The 19413-nt window shown below is 45.5% G+C and overlaps 2 protein-coding genes and 1 non-coding gene across 3 annotated transcripts in view; 1 reads left to right on the forward strand and 2 right to left on the reverse strand.

The window, feature by feature from the left end:
• Window positions 1–3286: 3286 nt before the first annotated feature.
• On the reverse strand, window positions 3287–6555 carry ANKRD49 (ankyrin repeat domain 49). The gene is made up of 3 exons (XM_049778935.1): window positions 6514–6555; window positions 5482–5832; window positions 3287–3907 (listed from the first exon to the last, which is right to left on the reverse strand). Exons 2-3 carry the CDS (start codon window positions 5737–5739, stop codon window positions 3446–3448), a joined length of 720 nt encoding a protein of 239 aa, XP_049634892.1. The 5' UTR covers window positions 5740–5832; window positions 6514–6555; the 3' UTR covers window positions 3287–3445.
• A 369-nt stretch (window positions 6556–6924) lies between these two features.
• MRE11 (MRE11 homolog, double strand break repair nuclease) overlaps window positions 6925–19413 on the forward strand; it is a 37704-nt gene continuing 25215 nt past the window's right edge. The window contains exons 1-7 of the mRNA XM_049778554.1: window positions 6925–7013; window positions 7496–7591; window positions 9230–9362; window positions 10706–10866; window positions 15253–15340; window positions 16323–16464; window positions 18007–18121. Coding sequence (XP_049634511.1) covers window positions 7572–7591; window positions 9230–9362; window positions 10706–10866; window positions 15253–15340; window positions 16323–16464; window positions 18007–18121 — 659 coding nt within the window. The 5' untranslated portion in view covers window positions 6925–7013; window positions 7496–7571. The remainder of the gene's footprint in view (window positions 7014–7495; window positions 7592–9229; window positions 9363–10705; window positions 10867–15252; window positions 15341–16322; window positions 16465–18006; window positions 18122–19413) is intronic.
• Window positions 14600–14706, reverse strand: LOC126016890 (U6 spliceosomal RNA). Its single transcript, XR_007498575.1, has one exon. It is a non-coding gene; the product is annotated as a U6 spliceosomal RNA (small nuclear RNA).

The raw sequence follows: 19413 nt of genomic DNA on the forward strand, positions 1-19413 counted from the left end.
GGGGTAAGTTTCAGATGTTTTTAGGTATGAAGAAAATACATAAGAATTTGTGGTTTTGTTTCATTTCTTACATTGGCTTCAAGAAAAATTTAATTTCTTCAATAAATTAACTGTGCTTGATTTCTGGACTGGGGAGAACATGAGGCCTCAGCAGAAAGGCAGCCAACTCCCACCTTCCCATCAGAGGTCAGAGATACCTGCTGTGCCCCAATTCTCCTGCCCTCACCCCAGCGTCCATGCCTGGATATGAACAGCCCACTTGCTTTGCTGTGGCCTCCTCTAATCCTGTCCCTCACCCTGCGCTGGGTCAACCTTTGGGATCTGGTAGAGGTGCTGGAAGCATCCAACCTCTTAAGACTGCAGCCCCGGAATAAGCCAGATTTTGTCGTGCCTGGGTGAGATTGACCCAGAGGATAGCTGGTTCCGTGCAGGTAAGGGACATGGAGGCCACCCCAAAATGTGGGGCTACTGGGCTACATCCTGCAGCAAGGAGCCCACTCGGGGGCTGGCATCTGTCTTGCACTCGTGCCACCTCCCAGGGGTTCCTCAGACCCCCAGGGGCAGCAACAGGCGTGAGCAGTGAGGACGTCTGTGGTCGGCCTGGTCCCTGGGGTGGCCTGGTACTGCTCCTTGATGAGGCCCCAGGGGAGGAGGCTGGGGACTAAGGCTCCTGCGGGACGCTCCTTGGCACCAGGCTGCCCTCTGGGAGGCCAGGGAAGGGGTCTGCTACCTGCAAATCCTGAGCTTTATTTTTCCACCCTTCTATTGTTGAACAATTTGTTTCTTGTATTTCCTAGTATTTCTCACCTCTTAGATTTTTGCTGATTATATTTCCCATTTCCTCTGCCTCAATACTCGTAAGATATAATCCAGGGGGTCAGACAGTACAGAATGGGTTTGCTTGCCTTGCAAGGCTCAATCCCCAGTTTCCCACCTGGTCCCGAAGTGCAGAGCCAAAAGTAACCCTGTGGGTCGAGGGCAGCTGAGAAGAGGCAGCGCAGGGGTGAGTCCTCCCAAGAGCGAGAGCCCAGGGAGGGTCCTCCTGGGAGCACTTTTCCAGAGCCCACTGCGGGTGCGGCCAGGCCCCAGCCCCGGAGGAAGGGTCCAGCACCCACAGCGGTGTGCAGGGTCGTGGGGCAACATGCCAAGGACATGTCAGGCCAGCATGTTTCCAAATTCAGACCCGGAGATTTGTGCCTCAGCCTTCCGGCCCGTGCCCAACCCATCCTGCGGCCAGACTCACACTGTTTGCGGGACTCCTGCGGGCCGCCGCTGCCCTGCTCCCCTCGCTGGCCGATCCCCGGTCCCGGTTGTCGGGGCTGCTCGGAGTCGCGGCCCGAGTCCGGAGCCCCCATCACCTCCGCACACCTCATGCCAGGCTCAGCATCCCACGCCGCTCTGCATCCCGTTGCCGGGGCGACCGAGTCTACGCCTCCACGGCTGAGTCCAGGGACAAGGACATAGGGGTGGCCCCTTGGGGCGCCTACCCGCAGGCAGGGCAGGGCCTGCTTTCGGGTCTCCCTGGGGCTGGGAAGTGGATCCCAAGTGGCCACCCCCGAGTCAGGGAAGGTAGGTGGTGGGTGCAGGACCCCAGCCCAGCACTTGTCTGCAGGGGTCCACTTAAGCGGGCCACGGGAGAAGTTGGGGCCGACCCAGCCACCCACATGGCAGCCTGCATTCCTCGGCACCGGCCAGGCACGCTGGCCCAGTTTTGTGCTGGAGCACAAGCAGGTGCCAGTGAGCAAGCCTGCCTGTGTCAGAGTAGTAGCGGAGGCCAGATGAGGGGCCTAAGTGGCAGGACAGGGGAAGGCACTTGCCTGGCCCAGGCCCCTGCTGAGGTCGGGCTGCTGGGGCAGTCTAGGTCCCAGACCTCCTCCTTGTCCTCAGCTCTGAAGAACTTTTCAATTCAGTTCTTAGCTAAGATGACTTATTAAAATGCATGAAGACTGAGCACTCAAGACCAAAGTGTGTTTACTTAAGTATCGTCATTTTCGCTCTATAAGATGCACCTGACCATAGTTTTTAGACAAGGAAAACAGACATCAGGACATGGTGGCCAAGTTTGTTTACAATACACAGGTCCACAGCTGGTTAGACACATTACCTAACTTTTTTTTTACATCAGAAAATAAAGACATTTTCTTAAATACTGTTTTGTTAATATAAAAAAAGTCGCAGTAATCAAATCGTTTAAATGAAAGCTCTCTATGTGACGATGAAAGTACATTTAACCTGATTGCTTGTACTAAGTGGTCTGTCTGCACAATAAAGGGGGCATCACACTGCAGATGTCAAGTGGTCAGTAGATACTCTCTTCCCCTGCACTCAGGCTTCAGTTCCAGGAGGCATTTGCTCCATAAGATGCACAGACATTTCCCCCCATCTTTTGAAAAAAAATTTTTTATTTATTTTCTTTTTTGGCAACACCCAGTGATGCTCAGGGGTTACTCCTGGCTATGCACTCAGAAATCGCTCCTGGCTTGGGGGACCATATGGGACGCCGGGGGACAGAATCATGGTCCATCCTAGGTTAGCGCTTGCAAAAGAGATGTCTTCCCGTTAGTGCCACCTCACCGCCCAACCCCCATCTTTTGGATGGGAAAAAGTGCATCTTATAGTAGAAAAATATGGTATTTCTTATGCTAAGGTAGGTGCTGTTTACTACTGCACGGGTAGCTCCCTGAATGGGGCTTGGGACATCCCTGCACCATTTCTTAGGCTGCAAAGAGACTGCACAGGCCTTCTGAACACTATTGGTATAACCCCTAAAACCAAACCAAACCACCCAAAATCCCACATTCATCTTGGATCAGCATCCAAAATATCAATAGTCTCTGTCCAGCTGTAATAAGATTTTTTTTTTTTTTTTTTTTTGCCACACCTGGCAGTACTCAAGGATTACTCCTAACTCTGTACTCTGAAATCACTCCTGGCAGGCTCGGGGGACCATACAGGATGATTGGAATTGAACCCAGATCCATCCTGGGTTAGCCGCATGCAAGTCAAACGCCTTACCACTGTGCTCTCTGGCCTGTGATAAAGTTTTAAGTATAGGTAAATCAAAATTATTTTCGATAAAAATCACAAACTCGCAGGCCAAGAGAGATGGTACTGTGGATAAGACACCGGTCTTCCACATACTGACACGGATTTGAGCATCAGCACCCCAAATGGTCTGAGCACAGCCTGAAATGACCCCTGAGTGTAGAGCAGGAGTGTAAGCCCTGAGCACCAACTGAGAATGGTCCAAAAGACCAAAACCAACTCTCAGCCCCCAGAGAGAGCATTAAAGAGACATACACAGTTAACTTTACAAACATTTGGACATCACTTCACTAGGAAGGACAATGGGCGGGGACCACGGGATTCTGCAGTAAGACTCTGCTGTTGTTTTCTGTCATGAGAAACGATGCAGGCACTGGTACTCCAGCACCTGCCAGGATGGCTAGGCGGGAGACGACGAGTTTGTGCAGCCCTCGGCGATCTCAAAGAGATAGTGAAAGACACTTGCTCTCCTGGCGATGTCTGCAGCAGTCTCTTCCAGTTGGTTCCTTAGATCAGGTTTGATGTAGCGGCTCATCAGGAGGAGTTCCAGGGTTTCCCTGCTGTCTCGGTTCCCTGCGGCAAGATGTAAGGGCGTGAGGAGGCCTCTGGTCTGGGCGTTGACATCGGCACCCTGCTGAAGCAGGAAGGATGCCACCTTGGCATTGTTCCACTTGCAGGCACTATGCAGGGGTGTCCAGCCATCTCTGGTCACAGCGTGAACACTGGCTCCGTGGCTGATCAGCTCCCGGGCCACTTCTAAGTGGCCACCATAGGCTGCTCGGTGCAAGGGCGTATACTCATCCTCATCTCGCGTGTTCACATCAGCAGCCTTGGCTGACAGCAACTTCCGTACTGTATCCAGCTGACAAGAGAGTGATTTTGAATGTCAACAGTCAACTACATAAACTTTCTAGCTGAGTGGAACTTAATTCAATTGACGGAAAGCTAGGTAGCAGATGATGTACAAATAGATTGGTGAGGGCAAGAGACTTAGGAATCATCAAACTAGCTTTGCCACATTGTGGCTGCACCTACAAGTGAACTACAAGTTTACTCTGCAGAGTAAACCTGATTTTTTTACTCCTGGATCAACAAAGACTCAGTTCTAGTCTTAGATGCATTCAAATAATTAGTTGTTTAATGCTGCATTTCATCTGTGAGGAAAATGAAATAGTGGATCGATTCTAGGGGAGGATTATCACATAGGTAACCACAGTGTGTAAAATTAAGCCATCAAATGTGTTTGTGTTGGGGTGGGACATACCTGGTGGTGCTCAGGAACACACTTGGTCAAGGGTTGGGAGACCACAAGCACCTCAAGCACTTAATGAGGTCTTCAGTCCCCCCCCACAACTTTTACCAGAGGAGACAATGCAACAGGGAATTTTAGGGAAGAAATAGTTCAAATGGAACATTAGACATGACTTTCTATTTAGTTGCTGAGTTCCTGGTGGACTGTGTGTGCTTTGAAGTTGAAGTTATCTCTCAGATGAAAGCCTTTATAGCTCTTTGTCTGACTTAAACATGAGTCAAATGAGGAAAAAGTGCCTGAATGATAATAATCAACTTCTGGTACTTTTGGTAGTTTTGGGGCCATACCCAGTGATGCTAAAGGTTTACTCCTGCCACTGAACTCAGGAATCACCACTACATGGTACAGGGGATTGAGTCCAGGTCAGCCATGTGCAAGGCAAATGCCTTACCTGCTGTACTAACTCTCCAGCCCCAGAATAAACCTTTTTTTTTTTTGGTCACACCCGCCAGAGCTCAGGGGTTACTCCTGGTTGTATGCTCAGAAATCGCCCCTGGCAGGCACGGGACCATATGGGATGCTGGGATTTGTATGAAAGGCAAACGCCTTACCTTCATGCTATCTCTCCGGCCCCCAGAATAAACCTCTGATGTTAGTTCTTGGATACTAAACAAATATTTCAGAATCTCAACTTATTAATCTGCAAAAGGGAAGACTATTACTTAGCATGTTGGGAAGCAAGAGAACAAGATGCAACAATGCATGAAGGCACCTAGGATAGCTGCAATTCAAAGAATGTGAAAGTCAATCCCCCTTACATATTATTTATCTGTGATCCTATGACCTATCTGTTATCTGTGACATTATTAGAGGTAATTAGTCCCCACCCAAATACCTAATGTGACACTTCGTACTTTCAAAAAAATTTGGGGAGAATGTGGCCATACCCAGCAGTGCTCTGTGCTCAGTGTGCCTCCTGGTGGTGCTTGGGGGGAAACATACATGCTTTGGGAACTGAACCCATGTGCAAGTGTAAATGCCTGAGTCCCTCTCCTACCTCTCTGATCCATATATATCTATTATATATACATATATATTTATTACAGGTTCAGGGGCAGTCTTCTGGCTGTAAATCCAATACTTCCCCCATCTATATTAGGGTTTAATTCTTATTTTTGTCTTACCCTATTTTTTCCAGCAGCCCAAAGAAGCAACTGGCTTGGGTTTCCTTCCATCTTTTTTTCCTGCAATTGGTACCATTCCTCAGATTTTTCCTCTTGCTCCTCATCTTCATCAGAGCTCCCTGCCCAGAGACTCTGGGTGCCGGTAGGAATAAGATGTCCATGTGTTTCCAGTAATTCGAGTTGGTTAAAATGCTCAGAAAAATCTAAGGAATTCTTTTGGTCTGGTCTTCCATCATCACTTATTCTCTCTTTTTCCATTTTGTATCACTATTCTAAGTGCAAAACATTTCAAATGATACCATGTAAACAATCTTTCCAGTGTTTAATTATGTACAATTTATTCATAGAGATCTGAAAACAGAAAAACAAAAATAGCAAAACAAATGGAAGAGTTATCAATAACATATATAAATTTTGAAAACATAGATACTCCCAGTCTAGACTCTTGGGAATTCTTGGTATCCTTTACAGCCAATGCCCTTTTGCTACTAGAGCCAACAGAATTTTATTACCTGTTTGTTTTAATTTGTTTTGCTTTGGGCCACGCCTGGTGGTGCTCAGGGCTTTACTCCTGGCTCTGTGCTCATCTGAAATTGGGGGAAGGGTCATATTGGGATGCCATGGATTTAATGTGTACAAAGCAGGCATCTTATCCATTATACTATTGCTTCAGTCCCCCTTTCTGTTTGTTTCCTTCCTTCCTTCTTAGCCTCCCTCCTTTCCTTTCTCTCCCTCCCTCCTTCCTTCCTCTCTTTGAGCACTGCAAGGTGTGGCCCCCAAAACAACAACAAAGCAAAGCAAGACCAAAAAAATAATTGGTGATAGCGTAGTTAAACCCTAACTAAAGGAATGAGAGAGGCTGGATGGAGACATAGTCCTGGGGGTAAGAATATGCCTTGCATAGACAACCTGGTTGGACCTGGCACCCAAGAGGGTCATCTGAACCCTCCCAGGAGTACCCACCTCCCGAATGGAATAAAATCTGATCAACCCCAAGGCTAGTCACACCCACTGAGCCCGATTTCCACTGACACTCCCAAGTTGAACAATTGCACCATTATTGCTGCCAATAACCTCACCCCCAACGACTACTCCTAGCAGCATCCGTGGCCTGTGACATCCCTTTTCTGGGACACTGGGCCACGCTAAATGGTTTCTAAGATTCTCCCCAGTCCTGGGCTCAGGTCATTCCATCCGTGGCGGGGAAGAGGGAGAAGGGCCGGGTCGGGCCATGCCAGGTACCTACCTAGTATCCTTAAGCAGCAGGGCCCCATCACTCCATCAACTTCCGCTTCCGGGAGGCGGGAGCGGGTACTTTCGGTGTCTCTTATTGGCTCCTACTGGGTTCTGGGCGGGGCCACTCTCCTCATCAGCCAATAGGAGCCCCGAGGTGAACTCGCCGCGTCTCTGCTTGATGACGTCAGGAGAAAACGCGACGGGCGGCGGGAATTTATCTGTCATGGCGCCGGAATGATACTCAGAGGCCTCGGCTGCTGTTTTTTCCCTTCTCGGGGCTGATTTTGGCGTCCCTGGTACGAGCCCGGTACGGGACGCGATGCTGGGCTCCGGTCCTCACGTCGGGGCAGCGCTTAAGGCTTCGTGTCCGCCTTGGGTGGGCGCAGAGCCGGGGTAGGAGGTAGCCGGACCTCTGGGCTGTGCAAGCCCCGACCTGGAGGGTCCCCAAGGCTGCGTGTGTTGGCGCCGGTTTTGATGCCCCAACGAAGGGATCCGGACCCCGTAGCTGGGGGGAAGTGGGGCCGGGTCGCGGGGCGTTCAGGCGGGACGTGCTGAGTTCAATGAGGGGCTCCCATGGGGCCGGAGAGATGGCATGGAGTTAAGGCGTTTGCCTTGCATGCAGAATGTCGGTGGTTCGAATTCCGGCATCCCATATGGTCCCCAAAGCCTGCCAGGGTCGATTTCGGAGAGTAGAGCCAGGAGTAATCCCTGAGCACTGCCGGGTGTGACCCCCCAAAAAAAAACAAACAAAAAATGAGGGGCCCCCTTGTTTTTGTAGAGTGACCGGTTCCAGAGACCCCAGACATTCTGCCTCCTAGAAAGAGCTCGAAGGTCGAGCAGCTCTTCCCCAAAGTATGAGCCCCCCGGAATCGCTGTAAGTAAAGCTCTGTCTCCTACCCCCAGGGGACCCTCTTGGGTTCCCCTCACACAGGATTCTGGTGTCCAATGGACAGACGGACGGGACCTTTGCCTCTGTGACCGTCGGAGACTGCCAGAGCTTTCTGCAGAGATGTCGCCTGCGAAGATCATCGGAGGTCGCTCGGTCCGCGTTCTTAGTCTCCTGCACATCACATTGGATCTACCCCTAGGGAAACTGAAGGGCTTTATTTTTGCTGTTTTGGGGGGCTCCTGAGTGGTGCCCAAGTTGCCCCAGAAGGTGCGGCTCTTGTTGACGTGAGGGATCGAACCTGGCTGGGTTGGTTTGGACCCGTGCCTTGGGCTTTCTCTCTGCCTGGCCTCCTCTGGAGGACCTCTGAAAGGAAAGAGCTGATTTTTCTACCCTGTGCGAAACTGACAGCAAATCTTGATAGAGATGTTCAGGGCTTTGGACGCTTGGGGACTAGAATAGACAACAATGGACAACATAAAATTGAGTGTTGTAAGGTTGTAATTAAAAAAAAAAAAACTGGGGCCAGAGAGATAGCATGGAGGTAGGGCATTTGCCTTGCATGTAGAAGGACAGTGGTTTGAATCTCGGCATCCCATATGGTCCCCCGAGCCTGCCAGGAGCTATTCCTGAGCATAGAGCCAGGAGTACCCCCTGAGCACCGCCAGTCAAACAAAACAAAGCAAAACAAAAGGTGGGGCTGGAACGTTAGTCTTACATGTGTCCGACCTTGGATGGACCTACGTTCCATCCCTGGTTTCCCATATGATTTCCCCAAGCCGTCAAGAGTGATTTCTAGCGCAGAGCCAGGAGTAACCCCTGAGCACCACCACGTGTGGTCCAAAAACCAAAAAATAAATAACTTAAAGAATGCAAACAAGGGCCCGGAGAGATAGCACAGCGGCATTTGCCTTGCAAGCAGCCGATCCAGGACCAAAGGTGGTTGGTTCGAATCCCGGTGTCCCATTCGGTCCCCCGTGCCTGCCAGGAGCTATTTCTGAGCAGACAGCCAGGAGTAACCCCTGAGCAACGCCGGGTGTGGCCCAAAAACCAAAAAAAAAAAAAAAAAAAGCAAACAAACTTTTGGGCCATATGTAAAGGTACTTAGGGACCCACTAGGTACCTAGATTCAAACCTGGGCTCCTGCATATGCTTCATTCAGCCCTGAAAGCTGTTTTGTCAGCTAAAGAGAAAGACATTTTTGAAGCATGTGTAAAGCCTTAAAAAACAAAAGGGGCTGGAGAGATAGCATGGAGGTAAGGCATTTGCCTTGCATGCAGAAGGTCAGTGGTTCGAATCCCAGTGTCCCGTATGGTCCCGAGTCTGCCAGGAGCGATTTCTGAGCGTAAAGCCAGGAGTAACCCCTGAGCATGGCCGGGTGTCACCCCCCCCCCCAAAAAAAAAAAAAACCTCAAAACATAAAACAATAAAAGCCTGTACACTTGTTCTATATTGAAAGAATGTCAGGAAAAGTGTGCCATTAAAATGTGTAAAATTTATGATTTCCAGGCCTCGTTTAAAACTAAAAATATGATTTAATCACTAATGTTATTATATAGTTTATAAATCTAGCTTTGAAGTTGAAGTTGCATGTATTAAAATTTTTTTTTCTTTTTCACATAACAGTGATGATGAAAACACATTTAAGATCTTAGTCGCAACTGATATTCACTTGGGATTTATGGAGAAAGATGCAGTCAGAGGAAAAGATACGTTTGTAACATTTGATGAAATTTTAAAACTTGCTCAGGACCATGAAGTGAGTTGTTGTTCCCGTCTTTTGTTTTGTTTCTGTTCTTCGCCTTTATTGGCTTATCTCCTTAAACAATGAGAAGTTTGTATCTATGCTCACAGCATTTGCTTAAATATCACTGTACTAAAAGCTTGAAGCAGATTTTATGAACTTAGGGCCTTTAATTCATGTCGATGCTACTGCACATGGTATAACAATTTTACAGATATGGGATATTTATGAAGTGCAAGTTCTTATGGGAGTTTCTTTGTGAAATGTAAAGATGTTTATGAAAATCTCTACTTTGAAATAACAGTTGTATCAGTATGTGAGATAAAACAAATGTCCACAAAGTTCAGATGTAGGCTGATAAAAGGATTAATGTCCCAAAAAAGTTGTAAACTATTTTTGGAGAGTTTAGAGGTAGATGAGGACCCCGAGTTCCACTGAATATGGCTCAACAACAATAAAAATGGTTGCAATAGTGATACAAAGAACTACTGAACTACTTTTACTTTGCCCAGATTTCCCATCATTTTGTTTGTATTTACTTTGTTCTCTCTTTCCATACTGATTTTTGTTTTGAACCATTTGTGAGTGAGCTTCATGTATAAGTACAGTAGACCTGTCAAAACCAGGGTGTTCTTAGGCACCATTGCTTGTAGTGGTAAGATGTACCAGTTAAAGGGTAGGGCAGGTGTCAATCCAGGATATCTGCTGTCTTTTGTTAATGTCTCTTTGCTCTCTTAATTGACTTCCTTACCACAAACTTGAGACTGTCCTTGTCTTTCATAATCCTAATGTTTTTTGAAGAGCGATTGGTTGTATGTCATTTCCTTTTGATTAATTCAATTTGAACAGGAATACCACAGAAGCAAGTGTTTCCAGTTCTTGGAGTCATAGATGTGTTGTTTTGTTCTTTGTTTTGTTTTGGGGCCACACTTGGTGACGCTCAGTGGTTACTCCTGGTTGGCTATGCACTCAGAAATCGCTCCATGGCTTAGGGGGACCATATGGGATGCTGGGGGATCGAATCGAGGTCTACCCTGGGTTAGCCGCATGCAAGGCAAACACCCTACCACTGAACCACTGCTCTAGCCCCTTTGCACATGTTTTTTTGTGTTTTGTTTTTTGTTTTTGGACCACACCCGGCGTTGCTCAGGGGTGACTCCTGGCTCTCTGCTCAGAAATGGCTCCTGGCAGGCACGGGGGACCATATGGGACACCGGGGTTCGGCTGCTTGCAAGGCAAACGCCGCTGTGCTATCTCTCCGGGCCCTGAATATCTTAACTCTTACATACATACACACTTCAGTAGCAGGCCTATTTAATGGCCTATAAAACATTTGAATTCTATTTCTGTTTATTTAGGTGGATTTGATTTTGTTGGGTGGTGATCTTTTCCATGAAAATAAGCCCTCAAGAAAAACATTGCACACGTGCCTAGAGTTACTGAGAAAATACTGCATGGGTGACCGCCCAGTCCAGTTTGAAATTATCAGTGACCAGTCAGTGAACTTTGGCTTTAGTAAGTAAGTATACTTAAGTGCTTAAAGAATATTTATTAGTGTGTATTATTTTCTGTGTAAGACACACAGCATACTAACAACCTACCATTTCTCCTTCACTTGAAGTTATTTTCATGACAAATGAGTCTTTAGATTTTTGGTAATTCATTTTATTGATTTATACATCATGTCAATTACCAAGTATCTTTTCTCTCTTTCATGTTTGGTTTGGGGGCTACACCAGGCAGTTCTCAAGGCTTGATACTGGCTCTGCATTCAGGAATCATTTCTGTTGAGTTCAGTAGACTATCCGTGGGACTGGGGATCAAACCCTGGTCACCTATGTGCAAGGCAAACACTCTACCCACCATACTACCTCTTTGTCCCTTCTTCTTATTCCTTTTTTTTTTTTTGGCCACACCAGGTGATGCTCAAAGGTTACTCCTGGCTATGTGCTCAGAAATTGCTGCTGGCTTGGAGGATCATCTGGGACACTGGGGGATGGAACCAAGGTTCATCCTAGACTAGCGCTTGCAAGGCAGATGCCTTACCCCTAACACCACTGCTCCGGAAATGGAGAGAATTTGTGGTCTTTAGCAGTTAGTTTTCCTTTTTTGAAAATTTAATAGATTGATTGATTAATTGGTTTTTGGACCACACCCAGCAGCACTCAGGGATTCCTCCTAGCTTTGTACTCAGAAATTGCTCCTGGCAGGCTAAGGGGACAATATGGGATGCCAGGAATCGAACCATGTCCCTTCCGAACTAGCCACATGCAAAGCAAATGCCCTACCACTGTGCTATTTCCAGCCTGCCCTTCTCATTTCTATTTTGTGCTTTGCTGTTCTTTTGTGTTCATATCCTTTGCATTTAAAAGTAGGATTTTGGGGAGTATTTTTCTGCCTAAGTTGTTATTTATGTCTCCTTGATATTTATTTATTTATTGTTTGTTTGTTTGTTTTTGGGTCACACCCAGCAGCACTCTGGGTTTACTCCAGGCTCTGCACTCAAGCATCTTTCCTGGCAGTGCTTGGAGATCATATGGGACGCTGGGGATCGAATCTGGGTTGGCCACAGGCAAGGCAAATACCCTCTCCCCCATTGTGATCTCTCTGTCCCCATGTTCTTGTTTTCTGTAAGGAATATGTTTATAAGGAGTATTATAAGATATTGTAAGTTATGTGTATATGTATGTATGTATATATATACTGTATATATTTTATTATTTTATTTTATTTATTGATTTTGGATTTTGGCCCATACCCAGCTGTGGCGCTCAGGAGTGACTCCTGGCTCTGTGCTTAAACTTGCTCCTAGCAGACTTGGGGGACCATGTGGGGTGCTGGAGATGGAACATGGGTCGGTCATGTGCAAGGCAAAAACCTTCCCTGCTGTGCTATCGCTCTGGCCCCGAGTATAATTTTTTAAGGAATACATTTCCCCCCTAATTAGATACTTGTATTTTGAGTTAGTTTATTACAGATATATTACTATTCATGTGGTCAGCATCATTCTTGTTCTTTAAGATTTGTGCTCCTTTACTATAGAGAGTACAGGGGTAAGGTGCTTTTCCTTACATGTGGCCAATCCTAAGCCAGTCCTGACACTGCACACGATCTCATGGGTACCAGGTGGCAAAGTTTCTTTCCCTCCGAAAAAATATTTGTGCTTATGCTGCCTATTTTTTCCCCATACTCCATGTATGGGATACATTGCATTTAGTTGGAATAGTTCTTCAGTTTTCCTCAGATTCTGCAGATAGCACAGTCATAACTGATCCTGAGACTTTGTGGGGCTGTGATAGAGTCCTCAGCAGTGCTCATGAGAACCTTTGGGCCACTTCTGGGAATTCTGAGTCAACTGGTGTGATGGTTCAGTGCTTGGCCCTGATACAGTCTACCTAGAGCAGTGGTCGGCAACCTGCGGCTCTCGAGCCACATGTGGCTCTCTCCACTTTTAATTGGGCTCTTCTGTGTGCCGGCGGCAGCTCCAGGAGTCAGGACTCTGCTTCTAGCCTCTGTCAGTGCACGCCCTGTGTGGCTCTCAAAATAAATTTCAATCGTGGTTTTGGCGAGATTTGGCTCAGTTGAAAAAAAGGTTGCCGACCACTGACCTAGAGGAACATAGTGGACACCAGAAGCCAGTGACCCTCCCTGGTAACCAACCACATTGATTCAGGTACCAGCTGGTCTGTGGTGCTCACAGTTGTGTAGGATTCAAGTATCAGTTCAACATGTCTTCTGGCTTGCAGTTAGACAATGTTATAGATCAATTTTATCAAGATAAAATTAAAAAAAAATAACAACACTGCAATGATTTAAAAAATGATTGGGGCCACAGAAATAGTACAGTTAGTTCATAGGTTAATGCACTTGCCTTGCAGATGGCTGACCCCAGTCAATTCCTCCTTACCATATGTGGTCTCTCAGCATCACCTGGAGTGATCCCTGAGCACTGCCAGGTATGGCCCAAATGTCCTGCCCTCCCAAAATGGGATGACAGTCATGAGTTGACAGGCAGATATTAAAGTGTATGGAGACTCCTAATAGAGCTGCAGGTGTAGGTAGGAATTTAGTGTTTAATGAAGGAGCTTTTCATCTCCTCAAGAAAACTCTGGATTGTTCAGTAAATGTTCTCAAACTGGTAGATGCATGAAAAGACTTGTGAGTGTGACACAAGCCGGGTGCCATTAAAAGGTGAAGACTTTTGCGAAAACGTCCTAAAACTGTCAAAAGTCGGGTTTCAACTAGAAAAATATTTATAATTTACTACAAATCAGGGCCTTATTTCTTTATCAAATCAGTTTTTTAAAAATCCATGAGAAAATTAAAGACAATTAAAGGTAAAAAGTAAGAACTTCCTGTATCTCCAAAAAAATATGTTCACCTGGGCCTGGAGAGATAGCACAGCGGCGTTTGCCTTGCAAGCAGCCGATCCAGGACCAAAGGTGGTTGGTTCGAATCCCGGTGTCCCATATGGTCCCCCGTGCCTGCCAGGAGCTATTTTCTGAGCAGACAGCCAGGAGTAACCCCTGAGCACCGCTGGGTGTGACCCAAAAGCCAAAAAAAAAAAAAATATGTTCACCAAAAAGTAAAGAAAACTTGATTCATTGACAGAAGTTTCCTTGAATTCCTAAGAAAGATATAAAATAAAACTACACAAACTATTTTTCTTCTATCATATTGGCATCTGTCAGTGAGTTGCAATGCTGGGTATACATTATAGTTCCTGGAAATCCTAAAAAATTTTGAAATCTGTTCATGGGCTTTAGTGTTTCTTGAAAATAGCTACTAGAGTTAAGACCTACTAAGATTTTTTTAAATCTTAGTGGGGGATGGGGTTAATCCACACACACTCAGGGGTTACTCCTGACTCTGCACTCAGAAATTGTTCGTGGCAGACTCATAGGACATAGAGGATGCCAGGGATCAAACCCAGGTCGGTCCTGAGTCATCATGTGCGAAACAAAACCCCTACCACTGTGCTTTGGCTCCGACAGCCTTTTTAGGATTTTTAAAGATTTTAAAATATAAAAGAATTCAAATTAAAACATACCCAGTAATGCGCAGGGGTTACTCCTGGCTCTGTTCTCAGGAGTCATTCCTGGCAGTGATCTGGGGACTGTATGGAACGCTGGAGATCAAACCTAGGCCAACTACTTCAGGGCAAGCACCCTGATCTCTGCTCTGGCTCTGGTCCAGGTGTACTAGTCTTCTGTGCAATTCACAAGCATCGTTTATTGTTGAATTTTTTTTTTTTAAATATGGAACGCTTCACGAATTTGCGTGTCATCCTTGCGCAGGGGCCATGCTAATCTTCTCTGTATCGTTCCAATTTTAGTATATGTGCTGCCGAAGCGAGCACTATTGTTGAATTTTTATAACACAAGCCAGTTGCATGTCATGACAATATAATTTTATTGGAAGGGCGCTCACATTGCAAGATTGAAGCAAACAACTCATTTAGCAGTGGACTGGGGAAGCTTCTAAAGGATCATACTGGACTAGGGAGACTGTAGAGAGAGTTTGTTGACAAACACAAGGGGAGGTCTTAAGAGTTCCTTTGCAGAATGTACATGAGGAGGGAGAGCCCTCTTCCAAGTTAGATCGTCCTGCATGGAAAAAGCTTCAGGGTCTCTGGCGTAGAGTCCAAGAGGCCTCACATTGGTTCAGTCCGAGGCCCAAACTAAGACCGTGTCTCAGAGGTGTGTTCTCAGGACCTGTCACATAGCCAGGTTTTACCTGTTTTTGCCCTCCGCACGTTGCCTTCTATTGGTAACATGTTAGTCTACTGCCTTCACCTTTCCATACACTGAGGTCATTGTCCCTGTATGTACAACTCCACACTTCAAGGTCATCATGGTATCAGTTTATGTCTCTAACAGAAACCGTGACTTCTGTTTCCTTGAAGGTTTCCATGGGTGAACTACCAGGACGGCAACCTCAACATTTCGATCCCCGTGTTCAGTATTCATGGCAACCATGATGATCCCACGGGGGTAATTATGGGGTTCCTACCTTGGTCGACATTTTAAAAACTCTCATTTTCAGTTTGTGGAAAGTGTTCTTTCCAGTCAAATTGAGTATTGAGAAATCTAATTGACTTATTTCCTTAACCTTAATCTCTTCTGCCTTTTAGAGAACTTTTACAATGTGAACTTATCATTGGTATATTAGAAATGCTTTTTACTTCATTAGAACTGAGATTAATAACGAGTACCCAGGAGCAGGAAAAAACAGCTAGCATTTGTGTAATGGTTTCTAGTGAGACTAGAGATCTTTAACTCAAGATATCTAGTCTTGAGCCTGAGAGATAGTGTAGGGCTTCATGTACTTGTCTTGCCTGCTGACAACAACTGTTTGAGCCCTGGCACCGCATGTAGTGTCCCAGGCATTACCAGGAGTGGTCCCTGAGCACAGCCAGATGTAGTCCAAATACTAATAAAGAAAACAAAAAGTTTGGCCTTTTGTTAAGGTGGTAAGACATCTGCTTAATATCGGGGACCAGAGCAATAGCACAGCAGTAGAACATTTACCTTGCACGTGGCCAACCTGGGATAGACCCGGGTTCACTACCCTGCATCCCATATGGTTCCCCAAGCTTACCCGGAGCAATTTGAGCAGAGCCAGGAGTAACCCTTGAGAACCACTGGGTGTGGCCCAGCAGCTCCCCCCCCAAAAAAAAGATCTGCTTAATATTACATAGTGCTTATTACAGTGCCTTTTTTGCTTTCATGTATTCATATTATTGATGTTATGGCATCAGTGATAAGTTTTGTGAAATAGTAACTTTGCAAATTCTATTCTAGTTTCAAATGTGATTCTCGTTACCATAAAATCATATTCTCACCATACAATTCTGTTTGGGGAAGTCACTATCCTAAATTTTTATGTAACAACTATGTGAGATATATTTGAATAATATGATAAGCAGATTAGTTTTAGATGCACATTAACATTCATTGAAAATATTTTGTATAGGCAGATGCACTCTGCGCCCTGGATATATTAAGTTGTGCTGGATTTGTCAACCACTTTGGACGTTCAATGTCTGTGGAGAAGATAGACATTAGTCCTGTGTTACTTCAAAAAGGAAGCACAAAAATTGCTCTTTATGGTCTAGGTAAGACCCTTTTATTTTACCATTTAATCATCGAGCAACTGGAAAATCAAATTCTGGAGATAAATTTGTTGCTGTGTGGAAGAAAAGAAGAGGCAGATTAACTGTTGGTAACTTACTGTATCTAGTTACTTCCCTATAGGTGTATACATTTTTACCAACTCATGTCTAGATTTAGACTGAGCATTGTAAAGAAACAGAAATAAAACAGAAGGGGGGGGCAGAAAGATTGTATAGGGGTGAAGGCGTTTACCTACATGTGGTTGTCCTACATGCAGCCGATGTCCAGTCAACCCTAGCACTGCATATGGTCCTCTGAGGAACGATCCCAGTGCTCTCTTTGAATTCTGGGCAGAGCACCTTGTGGTGCTCAGAGTGATTCCTGACGTCATGCTCTGGGTTTGCTCCTCATGGTGCTCCCGGTGGTATATGCGGAGCCTGTGCTCCAGTCTTTTATAATTAGCTCCTTGACCCAGAATCTTTATTTTATTTTATTTAGGGGACAAACATGGTTTTATACCACATTTTGCTTGGGAATAACTCCCAGTGACGTTTCAGCGCCCATGTGGTACCCAGCATCCAGACAAGTGTTCCTTTTGTTTTTAAGCTATCTCTGACCCTGCACTTGTTTTTAGGTAGTAGTTTGCATAAAAAACTATGAAAAAAAAGAGTTTCTCCTTTAGTGCATTTTATCTTTTCTTTGGTTTGGGCTGCACCCAGCGTTGCTCAGGGGCTACTTTTGGTGGGGCGAGGAGCAGGGGCTGTGGGGTCAGCTGTGATGGAGAGATCAAACCAGAGTTGGCTGCATACACGGCACACTGAGCTTAAAGATAACCCCTGGTAGGGTCAGGTTATCCATTAGGGTGCTAAGGGTCAAGGTGTGGTGACCTGCTGTCCTGTATCTCCAGCCCCTTCCACTTTGTTTTACCTGTTGCTTATCAGAGTGCTCACATCCAGGGGAGGAATGAATCCACTTGGGGTTATCTGTAGCATAAGGTTGAGGATTGAAAGATAAAACTTGGGGGCTGGAGAGATAGCATGGAGGTAAGGCGTTTGCCTTTCATGCAGAAAGACGATGGTTTGAATCCCAGCATCCCATATGGTCCCCTGTGCCTGCCAGGGGTGATTTCTGAGTATAGAGCCAGGAGGAACCCCTAAGTGTTGCCGGGTGTGACCCAAAAACCAAAAACCAAAAAGAAAAGAAAGATAAAACTTGCTCTGATGCTTTATGGGGGCATTTTAAAGTCTCTGAAATTCAGCTTTAGATTTTTCTCAATGTGGCTGTAGGACTGCAAGAGCTTTTTAATCTTTTAATCTTACACTTTCCAAATTTGGTGCTAAATGTGTTTGACTTGGAACATTGAATGTGCATTAGTTGTTCAACACTGTCATACCATAAGCTAGCATTTACTCATTTAGGAATAATGAGTCCAGATTTAAAATGTGTCCCTAATAGGAAAATGAAATGGCTAGAGAAGGACATGGCATTCTTGTTTTTAAAACAGCAGTGTAAAAAACCTTGAATATCGGTAATGTCTATTTCAGGGTCTATTCCTGATGAAAGGCTCTATCGAATGTTTCTGAATAAAAATGTGACAATGTTGAGACCAAAGGAAGATGAGAACTCTTGGTTCAACTTATTCATCATTCATCAGAACAGGTATTTTCTTTTCTTTTTTTTTTTTTTTAGGTACAAGTATTTTCAGAAGCACTTTGAGTCAAGATTTGAGGGCTGTAGAGAGAAAAGTGGTAAGGCGCTTGCCTTGCATGCAGATGACCCAGATTTGATTTCTAGCACCCCATGTGGTTCTCCAAGCACAGCCAGTGATTACAGAGTGCAGAGATAGGAACAATCCCTGTGTACCAAAAACAACCCCCCCCCCAAAAAAAAAAGGAGTGAGGTTTTCTAAATCACTAAATTTACCTATTTCAGTAAAATATATTTTATTCTTTGAAGATTGTTAGCGCAGAGTCGGGCAAAAGTTTTAGATATGCTTTGCGTAAATGCATTTTGAAATTGTTTTCAACATCTATTCCTACTTATAAAAGATAGTTACAGCCTACCATTAAGGTATAGTAATAAAATAGAAAATATTTCTTTTTCATTTGTTTGTTTTTGGACCACACCCAGTGGTACTCAGGAGTTACTCCTGTTTCTGAAGTCAATCCGGCAGGCTTGGGGACCATGTGAGTTGGCAGGGATTGAAACTGGGTCAGCTGTGTGCAAGGTAGCCCTACCTGCTAGACTGTAGAATATTAACCCTTGAATTGGGCTTGGATGGTGGTGGATGGTGATGGAGGGATGAGGCCTTTCTCCTCTAGCCCAGGACACGTGTCTGCAACCCCCTCCAGCTGGTGGGTCTGCAGCTTCAGGATAGTGCAAGGAAAATGGTCCACAGACAGGTTTCAGGAAACATCAGCTTTATTCATGCCCTACCCAACAGTTGTGGCTTCACTCATATCCTTTTACAATGGATCTCATCAGCCCTGTATTATACCTTGTCTTTTAGCCATTTTTCCTTCTCATCCTTCTCTCTCCAACAAGCCATCCTCCAAATCCTCTCTCATCCCAATCTCCTGCCCTTCCAGCCAAATCTTTTGTTACCTCCTAAAGACTCCTCTCAGAAATGGGCAGGTCTTATTAGCAGGTAAGGTTACATGAAGAATGGGGGATGGCCCAACACTATACTATTGCTTCGGCCCCGAAAATAAATATTTCTAGTCCCCACAAACTTTTTCAGTCCTGGGTTATATACAAAATAATTTCAGAATTGCTAACTTTTCCATGAGGAGCAAAGGCACCTCAGGTATAGGGTCAAAAGTTACTCCACCTTTGGCTATATTGCAAGTTTTCAAAGCATCTCCCGCTCACCTTGTCTCTCTTCCTTTTTGTTAGTTCTCTGGTTCTTTTGTTGTGGTGGTACACTTAGGTTCCATGTACCCACCCTTCAC

The sequence above is a fragment of the Suncus etruscus genome, chromosome 8 (assembly GCF_024139225.1).
Source record: "Suncus etruscus isolate mSunEtr1 chromosome 8, mSunEtr1.pri.cur, whole genome shotgun sequence".
NCBI classification, from domain to species: domain Eukaryota; kingdom Metazoa; phylum Chordata; class Mammalia; order Eulipotyphla; family Soricidae; genus Suncus; species Suncus etruscus.

Bases quoted from the DNA above. Each gene is read 5' to 3' on its own strand.
- ANKRD49 (XM_049778935.1), bottom strand. From the start codon at position 5,739: ATGGAAAAAGAGAGAATAAGTGATGATGGAAGACCAGACCAAAAGAAT. The intron at 3,908-5,481 runs GTAAGACAAAAA...CTCTCTTGTCAG, and splicing joins GGGCTGCTGGAAAAAATAGG to CTGGATACAGTACGGAAGTT.